We start from the raw sequence: 13,298 nt of genomic DNA on the forward strand, positions 1-13,298 counted from the left end.
TGTGCCCCGTGTTAATGGCACGGACATTAATTTTGTCGTCGTCGCTTTCCGTGTTTGACATTTCTCACAATGTATGGGAAGGCTAACTGCGCAGTGTTCGAGTTACAGAGACTAAGGAATTTGGGTTTGACTTTTTTCTTTCCCCCTGTTGTCTGTTATGCAGAGTGCATGGTACTAAACATATATATTGTTGATCAGAAAAAGGACTTTAAAAAAAAAATAAGAAGAGGATTAAGCTGATAACGCAAGCGGTAACTATAGGTTCAGGGGAGTGTGGCGTTAGCAGTCTATTGCATAGGTCTTATTTGATCGTGAAGATTGGTTCATTGAACATGTACTGTTTCTTGTTAGTCCTTGGCTTCTGATCAGGAGAGAGTTTCATATAGTCCGTATAGTAACCTAGAGGCACAATAAAGGGGTGTATGACCGTTTCTTCTGCGAATTCAGGAATGTTGGCGCAGAGAACTGCCACATTCCATGGTTAATTCATAGTCCATTCATTTAAATCAAACCGTTCGGCTGGGCTGCATGAAAAGAATTCACAAAGAAGTGACAAGAGAAAAGCTTAACGTTTTAGACGAGAGCACACACAATAGACGCTGCAAGTGCCGTTTTATACAGCGGAGTGGATAGGCGGGGTCGACTAACGGTAAACAGACTCATTTATCACTAAGCTCAAGCACCGTTGCGTCCAACGCGTAGAGTGGAACTCAGTTTTGGTTCCGTGTCCCTGTCGTAGCTGTAATGAACTTTACAAACGTCATTGCATTAGTCGAAGAGGTGAAGGCGTAAATTGTCCTAGCAGGTCAGTGAATGACAAACACGCAATTCACTTCTTGTCAAAGGGAACACTTTAGGCAATCAAAACAAACCCGATAAGACACTTCAAGTGCAAGGTAAGACATGTTTAATTCATTTGCAGTGCTCTTTTATAAAATTATGTACTCCTTCGCCGAAGTAGTTGGGAATAGAATACAATTGGAGCAAACCGATTAGATACTGCAAGTGTTAGCTAAGACACATTTAATTCATTTGCAGTGCTCTTTTATAAAATTCTGTTCTCCTTCATCGGAATATTTGCAATTGAAAACAATTGGAGCAAAGGGGATAAGATAATGCAAGTGTTAGCTAAGCCAAATGTAATTCATTTGCTGTGCTCTTTTCTAAAATTCTGTTCTTTCGCCGGAATATTTGCAAAGGAAAACAATTGGAGCAAACTGATAAGATACTGCAAGTGTTAGCTCAGACACATTTAATTCATTTGCAGTGCTGAGAAATAAAGGCTTTGATTAATTCCGGTTTCTTGAAATCTGTTCGCGTTTGCCAAGAGTATTTGAAGAAGGAGTGAAATAGCTTATTTAGCCATGGGAAAACATACGGGCTTGAATAGACCAACCTATCTCAATGTCAGTGAATTGAAACTGTTCAAATATTTGAAGTGGTGTTTTGGTAGAGATGTCTGAAAGGGTGGCGGTCTGGTGCTCATAGTAGCCCTGTTAAAATGTGGGTCAAACTGAACAAATTTTGTGTTAAACGTGTGAGGTCTAGCTAGTTCTGGATCAACACCCGTATCAACTATTCATATTTTGGGTCCTGTAGCGGTAAGTAGGTCTCACGCGAGACCAACTTACCTTTGAGGCATCTGGATGAACAGAACGATCTGGCTGCTTTACAAGAACGCAAAATAATGCTTCTTTTTGGACTTGAACGGGTTGTGCAGTGACGAAAGAACTGCTGTGCATACTACGTAGTCTCCGGGTCTGTTTTAATGGCAGCGGTTTGGTAGTGAGATTTATAGGCATTTACAATGTTAAGGCACAATAGGCCAATTTGCAGACCTGCGTTTATTTGAAATGTAAAGGTACGACAGTAGTGTAGGCCAGTTTGGTCTGTGAACTGCGTTAACCCCCCCAAAAGACATTTGCTTTTGATATCAACCTCAATTAAGGGCTTTAGTGTAGGAGAACTGTCAAAACGGTACCGAACTAGAGAGATTAGGACATTAAAGACAGAGCACCAACATATCCTGTAACCTTCCGAAAAAACTGTCAGACAGATGTCTGGCTGTGAGATATCAAGTGACAGATGCTCCGTGTGAAAGTCAGCCAGACGTGCGTGGCAAACGGTGGTCTCTCTCACACAGTGGATGTGACTAAACCCCGTCACAATGACTGACACCACCCACGCATGACCGTTGTTAAAATGAATGCAGAATGTGTTCTCCGGCTATTGCGAAATTTGGGAGGTACATGGTAAAGACTCACTCACCCTTTAGACATGCAGGTTATCCCCATTTTTAATGGGGGAGGGCGGGGGCGAAAGACTGTCCTTTGGGCGGTAGTGTAGCTGGTATAGTAAACTCAGGCTAGTTCTTTTTTGACAACAATATGGTCCACCCCTATGTCGCAAGGAATGAATTCTGTCTTATTGTGTGGATTAGTGGTACAAGGCAAGGGGAAAGTGTGAGTTCGCTGAATGGAATCCCTAGACCAACACTCGAAAGGAATGTCATAACATGAAATGTAACCTCAATCTCCAAGTTGTCCAACACATCGGTACTTTACAATAACCTTCACGCACGTGTCATAGAAGAAGTCGAACTGGTTTTTACAAAGCCGAAGAGTTTGATCACCCCTCCCCACACCCTCACATCTTCCCCCCTCCCCCTCCCCACCAGAAAGAAAGATTTAAATACAGAAACAAAATAAAAGGTTGTGGGTATATCCACGGGTCCGTGTCTCTAGTCCCCAGCTAGGCTATATCCACGTCACTGACGTCATCGTCGCACGGGAAGCCTCGCGTTGGCACTCTTATCAAGCGCCATTTTGCTTTTACCACAACACAATCAACTCTTTTGACAGCCTGCAAACTAAACTGGAAGCCTTTACAGGAGTGCACTCATGTGCAACTTTCGTAAAGTTCGTCGAGATCGATAGCAGTCATCAGGAAGTATCGCACAAAATATAGATTCCTATTTTTCCATTAACGGCCATGTTGGCTCCGTAGCTCAGACGGTAGTGAATAGTCAAACAGTCCATGAGACCTCCAGTTCGAGCCTGGCCCCAGTCTTCTTTTTATTTTTGTTAAAATAAATTTTTAGACTTATTTTTTCCCCCTCTTAACTTTCGGATCCTTTCTTTTACGTTGCTCTTCTCTTCTTTTCTCCAAAACATTTCGTTGATAAGAGCTGAGATAGCAATAAAAATGCACTCCTGCAATTTTCACCGGCAGGACGGCAGCTGGCTTTGTTTACATTGTATCACATAAACTCCCCTCTCCTACCATTAAGTGCTGCTGATCGAACTTTGGACCCTGTATTCCACTCATAAGAATAAAAGAGAGTTTTTACTTTTAAAATTTGACAGCTGAAGTCAGTGAACTGAAGTGCCCAACCGAAAGCAGCAAAATATAAGGCGAGAGTAGCGTCCCTTGAGTACGATGACGTCAGTGACGTGGATATAGCATCGACTGAGTCACGGACCCGTGGATATAGCCACAGCCAAAATAAAAACCCAGCGCTAGGACAAGAAGGGAAACACGGATTTGTTGTAGCTCATATCATAGCGCTATAAACTCAGATGAACCTAGCTCCCTCTCCATTTTGCTGTCGGCCGACAAATTCCGACTTAAATGGAAAGTTCAAGCCGGAACTGATAATGAAGGGGACATGTTTATTTAATCTTAGGGAAGTAATTCAGGAGCTGAATGCTTTGAAGGATTTTTGTTAAATTTTTTAAAAAAGGTCGTTTGCAATCCCATTCTGCATCCTACCGTACCCGGATTCTGACAGGATTTTTTTCTCTCCATTATTTCCTCACTCTCTCTCTCTCTCTCTCCTCTCTCTCTCTCTCTCTCTCTCTCTCTCTCTCTCTCTCTCTCTCCCTCTCCCCTCTCCCCTCTCTCTCTCTCTCTCTCTCCCTCTCTCCCTCTCTCTCCCTCTCTCTCTCTCTCTCTCTCTCTCTCTCTCTCTCTCTCTCTCTCGCTCTCTCTCTCTCTCTCTCTTTCTCTCTCTCTCTCTCTCTCTCTCTCCCTCTCTCCCTCTCTTGTTCGTATAAATATTGTAGGAATTCAAAAGAAGCAAAAGACCAGCGAACAAGCAATGTAACTACCAACGCTACCCCCCCTCCCCATCCCATCAACAACAACAACAAACAACTTGGCCTAACCAGCTGTCCATCAGTTTATTTTTTTCTTTACAAGTTTGACAAGAGATTCGATTTTGCCATAAGTGGTCCTGCATTTCCTGATTATCCTTCTCTGTCAAGAGGAGACAGCCCAAAAGGGGATATGTATCTATGTCTTTGCGTAAGTGATTGACCTTTGTCCCTGAATCAGCGAGTGTCTGTTGCAATTCACAGAAAGAAAGATGGATGACCTTAATTGTCCACAGTGCATATCCTTGTCTCAGGGGTCATTGGACCGAGTTGAAATATAGGCCTTTTTTCATAACCTTTTTCTTCTTTTATTTATTTATTTAATGTCAACATTTCCCTTGACCACAATATATGTTAACAGACAAATCTATGCACTTGCAGAGATCTTTTCTGTTGTTTGTTTGTGTGTATTTTTGTCTGCTTGTGTTTTTTATATTTAGTCAAGTTTTGACTAAATATTTTAACATCGAGGGGGAATCGAAACGAGGGTCGTGGTGTATGTGTGTGTGTGTGTGTGTGCGTGTGTGCGTGTGTGTGTGTGTGTAGAGCGATTCAGACTAAACTACTGGACCGATCTTTATGAAATTTGACATGAGAGTTCCTGGGTATGAAATCCCCGAACGTTTTTTTCATTTTTTTGATAAATGTCTTTGATGACGTCATATCCGGCTTTTCGTGAAAGTTGAGGCGGCACTGTCACGCCCTCATTTTTCAACCAAATTGGTTGAAATTTTGGTCAAGTACTCTTTGACGAAGCCCGGGGTTCGGTATTGCATTTCAGCTTGGTGGCTTAAAAATTAATTTATGACTTTGGTCATTAAAAATCTGAAAATTGTAAAAAAAAATAAAAATTTATAAAACGATCCAAATTTACGTTTATCTTATTCGCCATCATTTGCTGATTCCAAAAACATATCAATATGTTATATTCGGATTAAAAACAAGCTCTAAAAATTAAATATATAAAAATTATTATCAAATTTTTTTTTTCGAAATCAATTTAAAAACACTTTCATCTTATTCCTTGTCGGTTCCTGATTCCAAAAATATATAGATATGATATGTTTGGATTAAAAACACGCTCAGAAAGTTAAAACGAAGAGAGGTACAGAAAAGCGTGCTATCCTTCTCAGCGCAACGAATACCCCGCTCTTCTTGTCAATTCCACGTGCACTGCCTTTGCCACTGGCGGTGGAGTGACGATGCTACGAGTATACGGTCTTGCTGCGTTGCGTTGCGTTCAGTTTCATTCTGTGAGTTCGACAGCTACTTGACTAAATATTGTATTTTCGCCTTACGCGACTTGTTTCCCTTGTCTTTTGTCTTTCTGTCTGTTTTCTTTCTTTCTCTTTTTACATTTTGACTAAATGTTTTAACGTAGAGGGGGAAACGAGACGAGGGTCGTGGTGTATGTGTGTGCGTGCGTGTGCGTGTGCGTGTGTGTGTGTGTGTGTGTGTGTGTGTGTGTGTCTCTGTCTGTGTGTGTGTGTAGAGCGATTCAGACTAAACTACTGGACCGATCTTTATGAAATTTGACATGAGAGTTCCTGGGTATGAAATCTCCCGACGTTTTTTTCATTTTTTTGATAAATGTCTTTTATGACGTCATATCCGGCTTTTCGTGAAAGTTGAGGCGGCACTGTCACGCTCTCATTTTTCAACCAAATTGGTTGAAATTTTGGTCAAGTAATCTTCGACGAAGCCCGGACTTCGGTATTGCATTTCAGCGTGGTGGCTTAAAAATTAATTAATGACTTTGGTCATTAAATATCTGAAAATTGTAAAAATAATATTTTTTTTATAAAACGATCCAAATTTACGTTGATCTTATTTTCCATCATTTGCTGATTCCAAAAAACATATAAATATGTTATGTTTGGATTAAAAACAAGCTCTGAAAATTAAATATATAAAAATTATTATCAAAATTAAATTTTCCAAATCAATTTAAAAACACTTTCATCTTATTCCTTGTCGGTTCCTGATTCCAAAAACATATAGATATGATATGTTTGGATTAAAAACACGCTCAGAAAGTTAAAACGAAGAGAGGTACAGAAAAGCGTGCTATCCTTCCCAGCACAACTACTACCCCGCTCTTCTTGTCAATTTCACTGCCTATGCCGTGAGCGGTGGACTGACGATGCTACGAGTATACGGTCTTGCTGCGTTGCATTGCGTTCAGTTTCATTCTGTGAGTTCGACAGCTACTTGACTAAATGTATTTTCGCCTTTCGCGACTTGTTATCTATCTTTCTTTCTTTCGTTCGTTCTTTCTTCCTTTCTTTCCTTTCTTCCTTCTTTAGCAGTGTGTGTCTTTTCTTACATGTCTGTATATCATTCTTTCGTATCGTCCCGCCCGACATGTGGTTTCCTTCTAAAAAGGACGCATTTTTTAAATGTTATGAGTGTTAAAAAGTTATTTGGAAGACTGCTTGTTATTCGTTTTTCAGAACTAGCGTGTTTTTTGCTGCATGCATGTGCCAAGGCTTCTGTGTCCTTGTGTTGAAATTCTTTATGATGAACGTTATTACGCTGACATGAGCGAATTTTTGTTAAAACTCAGTTGTGTACATAAAGAACCTTGAATGCCGAGAATACATTGTCCTTCACTTTTGAACTTCTGGTTGTGGCAATCGCAGTATTTTGTGCAAACGTCATCTATCGCTTAGAGTTAAAATCACTGTGTATGTCATGTCTGTTTTTGTTCTGACTGCAATATTTGTAATGCATGACAGAATGATGTAGCAAGTAGATCCAAGTTTTGTTTTGGGCAAGCAGGTTCTCTCTTTCCTTGTTTCAATTTTGTTTTCTGTGCTCGAATTTATTTTCAGGTTTACGGGGCCAAAGATGCTTAATAATGCAGAGAGGTCATTAACACATTTTGTTCTTGTTTTTTTCCAAGTTATATGTTTAACGTGTGTGAATTATTTTGATTCCGCGCTCTGCTCCGTTTTATGCTTGTGTTGTGTAATATTATTATTTGCGTGCTTCATTGATTTGCTCACGTTTTGCTCACCTGTTTTGATCAGAAACGGAAACTATCACAGCTACCGTGTCGGAAACAGTGGAAAGTGCACCCGCACCCGAGCCAGACAGTTTCCAAAACGGTAAAAACAGAACAGAAATCAATGTAACCACGGCTGTCAAAGAGTGGTTCTGCTTTACCAACTTCTTTTTCTTACGCTTGCACTTTCTCCTTGTATATTTAAACAGGTTTGGACTTCTTTTTTAACTGTGTGATGCATGGTTCTTTTCAGTTTCCAAGTAATTTGTTTGGGGGGTGGTCGTGTTTTTTGTTACTGCACGTTTGCATGTCGTGGGTTGATTCCAAAACTAACACACTTGGACTGCGTGAAACTGGTCTTCTCTGTGTCTGTAGATGAGTGTGTGCTCTTCATCTTCTCATTCTGTGGATGCTGTACAGTACACGGCCTTTCTTTTGCATGACATCTGCGATTCAACTTGTTGTTTGTTTCATGTGCACGACTCTTTCTACTGCCTCTCTATATATACTAGCATATAATGGTGTTTGCTCAGCTTTGTCAGATCTAATACAGGTTGTGTTTCAGATTCCTGTACTAATCCTCACTGCTTATCTTTTTGAGTTGTGACTGTATATTGCACGTTTGCAGGGTGATACTCACTCCTACCGTAGACTCTTTCTGCATGATTGATTGTTTGCTTACACCAAGGACCCTAGAAGATTGCATGTTAGTCGCACACGGAAATGGCCCCTTCTGAGCATTTATAAAATTGTATTTAGAAAATAGAATTAAGTCAGTCAAGCTGCTTATGCATGGATTGCGTTTGTCAATCATCTTCGTTGCTGAAACAATGTGTAAAAGAGTATTGACACCAGAAATGACATTGTTTTTAGCATATCACCACATACATATCCCTATAAATAGGACATTCCCTGTGAGGGCGTTAAGTCCCTACCCCCCCCCCCCCCCCCCCCCCCCCAATTCCTGTGTGTAAATAACATTGTATACTTTATGGATTATTCCATCTGGGAGCATATTTTTACTGTGTATAATTCTGTTAGGGTTAGATCATGATTGGCAATGAAATGATCGTAATGGCTATATGAATTACTTACCGCGGGACAGTGATTACCATATAACTTCTTATCAGCATAAAACTCTTCAACTGAATGATCTTGTTTACATTCGGGTTTGCGTTTATGCCAAGCGTAAGGTCAACAACATACCTTGTGACATTTGAACATGACTCATCGTATTGATTGTGGAAATAGATTTTCTTGCCATTGTAAAAAATGAAGTTGCCTGTTTGAATAGCCCAGCTGTGTAGTGAAGCATTGCGAAAGATTGTTTTGATGACCGCTTTTCTTTGCCCGAGAGTTAGTTTAAGGAGTAGTATGAGTTTTAGTAGCGTTGTTGTTTCTCTCTCTCTCTCTCTCTCTCTCTCTCTCTCTCTCTCTCTCTCTCTCTCTCTTTCTCTTTTTTCAATTTTGAGTGTTTTATTTCCTGTCTCTCTTCCCTTAGCGAAGACGATCACATTTCTTTTTTTGTGAACTCAATTGTAACTAACATTTTTGTTTGCACAATTGTCTTGATTCCTTGAAGAGAGCACTTTTGGGGCGCACATTGTTTTCTTTCTCTCACACTGACCATGATTGCATTGGAAGTGTATTTTTACAGCTAGAATTGTTTTTAGGCCCCCCCAAAAAATAGTCTGTTTACGGTAACATAGGCAAAAAAAATAGGGTCGGGATTTTTTTGATTTTTTTAATTTTTTTTCTCCAAAAAAACAATTTTAAAGTTATTTTGCCAAAAAACAGACTTTTGTTATTCTTTTTAATTTTTTTAATTTTTTAATTTTTTATTTTTTCCCAAATGCCAAAAAAAAGTCTAGGGTCGCGCGAAAAAATAGGGTCGGGTCGGGATACCGTAAACAGACTGCCTTAACTCCTCGAACTCTTTTACTTTAACGTCGTTTGTTTACTGAGTTTGATATTTAGAGGCTGTTCTTTGGCATTTTGAATATGGATATTTAGAATTTGTGTTCGGTTCAGTCTTGTTTGTTTGATTTTGAATATTACATGCATACAGTGATTGTTTTGTTGCATTGATGGTGAAATTGAATGATTGTGGTAATCCGACATTTTGTTGTCGCTGTGGGGCATGAGTTTTAAAGTGCAGTAATTTACTCATGTTTATTTGCTGCATAGATTTTTGTCATTCGGATGTCTGCTGAATGGTTAATACCTCTCCCACTCCAGCTTCGAGTGTTTTTTGTTTGACCTTGCATGGCCTTTACCACTGCCTTGACCTGTCACCTACCTGCTAGGTACAGAGGAGGCAGAGGAAGAGTTCCCTCCTCCTATCGAAGATGACGTGGCAGTGGCCGTGGCCGCGGTGGCTATCGACGATGATGATGATGTAGTGGCAGCGGAGGAGGAAGTGGGTGGAGGAGGGGTGGATATGAACGCATACGAAGAGGTCCAGGTGACCCGAACGACTTACGACCAAGATTTCGGTAAAAAGGCGACTCCTCTCACACTGTCGTTTTTGCCTGTTTCCTGCTCGCTCGGCATGCGCGACTTTTTGCTGCTTTGAGTTTTAAACCCTCTGTTGTTTTCGTAATTTGATAGTTCTTGTAGTCTTTTCTTTGTGATTTTTTTTCTCCTCGCCTTTTTGGTGGTGCTACCGCCTTGCTTGGATTCTGGCTGGCTGCTTTTATGATTCCTCGTTGATTTGACCCTTTGCTTCAGTGAGTTTCAGTGTGCCCTTCCTGGCATTATTTGTATTTAATTTTTCAGTGAGATCTATTTAACCAGAACATTGCAAATCTTGTGTATGTGTGAACTGCGCGCGCGGTAACGCTAGCTTTTGTTTGCAATGTGCTTTTCAATATGGTATTGATTGAAGAACAGAAAACCAGTGCTAATTTTGTAGTGTTTTTCTCTCTCTCTTTCTCTCTCTCTCTCTCTCTCTCTCTCTCTCTCTCTCTCTCTCTCTCTCTCTCTCTCTCTCTCTCTCTCTCTCTCTCTCTCTCTCTCTCTCTCTCTCTCTCTAATAACACATCCTTTGATATCTATATAACATGAGAGTTTAGGCGAAGGAAATGGGATGGGGATATATACGTGTTCCCCCTATTTTGTGTCGTAACTATCCATGGTTTTCATGCATTAACTTGGTTATCCAGTTTTGAAATACTTTGTACAGTTATTAATATGAATAACAATAATTGTAATTTGAGATTTTCAAGAAGTGACCTTCAGTAAGTTTTTTTTAACATAATTTTATGTCAAAGTATCCCTCTTACAAGGCTGAACTTGTTCCTTACTGTTTCTTTACTCTTTTTTTTTTTTTAAGTGACACTTTCCTGTCAGTTTTAGAATAGATCTGATACAAATATGTTCTCTTTGATACCTTGATCTTCCTCTCTCTAGAATTAGTTGTTAACAGACTTGTAGTGCACCTCTGTTTTAAAACCTTTAAAAAAGGAAAAGGCAGGTGAAAGTTTGACAAAAAATGGACAAGTGATTTGTTAAGAATTGACAAGCCATGCGCTATCATGTTATTTTTATTCTTTTAGAAATAGACAAGATTTATTTTGGCAAGGAGAAGACGAGCCAAACACAAGGAGAAAAAATAGACAAGCTATACGCTGACAAGAAATAGACAAGCAATATACTAGCAAGGAATTGACCAGGCAAGTTTTGATAAGAAATAGACAAGCAATAGACTAGCAAGGAATAGACCAGGCAAGTTTTGACAAGAAATAGACAAGCAATAGACTAGCAAGGAATAGACCAGGCAAGTTTTGATAAGAAATAGACAAATCCAAAATCTGAAATGGAATAGATTATTCAAATTTTGACAAGAAGTTGATGAGCCTAACGTTGAGAGAAAAAAATAGAATAGCGATGCACTTACAAGGAATCGTCAAGATACATTTAGACGTAAAACAGACAAGCCAAATATAGACCAGCTGCTGTCATCTTAGTATGTCTGTTCATTTTTAGATATTCTTTAGCTGTCAGATGAGCTTACTTCGCAGTAGTTTTTGATCAGTTTTCCTTAGTTCTGATAACGATGTAGGGGAGACATATTTGATAGTAATTCCAATTTCGTAGTTTTTGATTAACAAAGAGTTGCTTGTTGTTGTTTTTAGAACATGTTAGATTAAGTTTGAGACCAGAATGAACAGTATAATCAGAGAGTGGTTTGCTTTGGTATTTCCTTTATCTAGCTTTGGAGAGTGAATAAAAAGTGTTTATAGCAGATTAAGTAAAGATAATACGTTTGCTGTGTGTCTCTTTTGTATTTCTGAGAAATATTTGTTTTCTGTCTTTCTTTTCAAATGAGCTAACGTCCAGTTAGGAAAATTAAATTGTTATTGTGCACAGCTGGACAATGTATATTGCACCCTCTCATTACATGTTTTTGTGTCTCTAATTTCTCTTCAGTCTTTTTATTTAGAACATGAAGTCTTGGCGTAATTAAATAGCATAAATTATGTTTAGATATAGCTCATATGAAAATACAGACAAAGAGACTGTTTGTGTCTAGGATAACTCACAAGGAAAGCACAGAGAAGCAGAAATATATGGTTCAGCTACAATGGAATGTGATAGTGTGATCAGCTGTTGAAATAAATTATTGTAAGGTGCACAGCAGCTAGTCGATCAAAAGTATCTCGTTAATTTCTGTTTGCTAAGTGCAAAGTTTTATTATGTTGCGTGTGAGTTATATGTTTTAAGTATAATGATTGTCTGGTTAGTGTGTGGTTTATGAGTTGTGCCTGCCTTTGAGTGTATTGCGAATTAAGGTTGCTGCTCGCTAAGACTGTGTGCGAGGCTTTACGTGAGGTGAGGTGGCAGATTTAAGTGATGTTGTTTTTGTCTGGGAATGTTGACGATCGTGATTTTTGTAGCGATGATGATGGTGATGGTGATAGTGATGATGATGATGGTGATGATGATGGTGATGTTGATGATGGTGATCGTGATGCATTTACTTTATTTGAGGCGAGGTGGCAGAACAAAGCTCTGTTGTTTTGTTGATTAATGAAATGTTGATGATCATGTTTATTGTTGCGATGATGATGGTGTTGATGACGACGACGATATTGATGGGTTTGATGGTGATATGTTGTTGATGGCTACGATTATGAAATGATCTTGTCTTGCGTTGATAATGGTTTCTTCTTTGCAGCATTTTATGATAATCTTAATGCCACTTGTTTTTCATTACGGTTGATTGGATGCCTTTCCTTTTCAGTCAATGTTCTATCAAGAAGTGATTGAGATTGAAAAGTGGTGAGGCGAAAAATGGGAAAATAGCTTTCGTGCTGAAACAGCAATCGTAACATGTTATTGTGTGCAGTTATGTTCCATGTATAATGATATTGAACAATTATCACCGTGTTGATTGAAATGGTCCACCTGAGATTATGATTATTTTGTCTGACGTCCTCGGGCAAAACAAACAGCTCTCATACCGTCTAGTTTTGTAGAGCGTCGAGATTGTTTGTGTCTGGTGAATTCAACTGATAGGGTTTGGGGTTATCGTTCACTGAGACACCTGCCGAAGGGAGGTTGATTTTGAGGGAGAAAATAAGAAGGGGGGAGGGGGGGCATGTTTTTTAAAAATTATTTTATCCTTGAGGGGGCAAAGAGTGTGATGACGGTGTGAAAATCCTTTCTGATAACTTTGTCAGCTTTTTTGTTTTGTTTTGTATTTTCGGCTTCCTTGCCTTTGAGTAAAGACACATTATTGTTTCAGTAGAGGATTTTATTTTAACTTGGGGGTAAAAGATGACTATCTTCTCTGAGTGGGAATGGAGGATGTGTTGGTGTTTAAGGGAAGTGGGTAGGGGTGCTGGGTGTTACGGTCTGATGCTTGGGGCTAACTGTACTGGTTCTGTCTGCTTTTAGTGGTCGTTTCCTTGACGTCGTGTAGGTATTGAACCTAAATGACACCTTGATACAAACCTACGTTTAACGTTTCGACACCTCCCTGACCATCTCCTCCCCGACCCCCTCGGGCCCTGCCTTTATCACCTCTGTCCCCATCTTTTTATATCCCATGCATTCCCATTCTTTTTAGTTCAATTTTTTTCTGGTTAGGAAATATAGTATTGGCGAAAGATTGCTGTGCATGTGGGGGTTTA

The 13,298-nt window shown here is 39.5% G+C and overlaps 1 protein-coding gene across 12 annotated transcripts in view; it reads left to right on the forward strand.

Moving 5' to 3' along the window:
- LOC138970832 (Na(+)/H(+) exchange regulatory cofactor NHE-RF2-like) overlaps window positions 1–13,298 on the forward strand; it is a 102,432-nt gene that overhangs the window by 41,583 nt on the left and 47,551 nt on the right. For 5 of the 12 annotated variants that reach the window (XM_070343379.1, XM_070343381.1, XM_070343370.1 and 2 more), the window contains 2 exons: window positions 7,187–7,264; window positions 9,468–9,656. The exons of 1 other annotated variant lie outside the window; for it this stretch is intronic. In XM_070343379.1, coding sequence (XP_070199480.1) covers window positions 7,187–7,264; window positions 9,468–9,656 — 267 coding nt within the window. The remainder of the gene's footprint in view (window positions 1–7,186; window positions 7,265–9,467; window positions 9,657–13,298) is intronic. 6 more of the 12 variants (XM_070343371.1, XM_070343376.1, XM_070343374.1 and 3 more) reach the window with 3 other exon arrangements.

Source organism: Littorina saxatilis, linkage group LG7 (genome assembly GCF_037325665.1).
Source record: "Littorina saxatilis isolate snail1 linkage group LG7, US_GU_Lsax_2.0, whole genome shotgun sequence".
NCBI lineage: Eukaryota > Metazoa > Mollusca > Gastropoda > Littorinimorpha > Littorinidae > Littorina > Littorina saxatilis.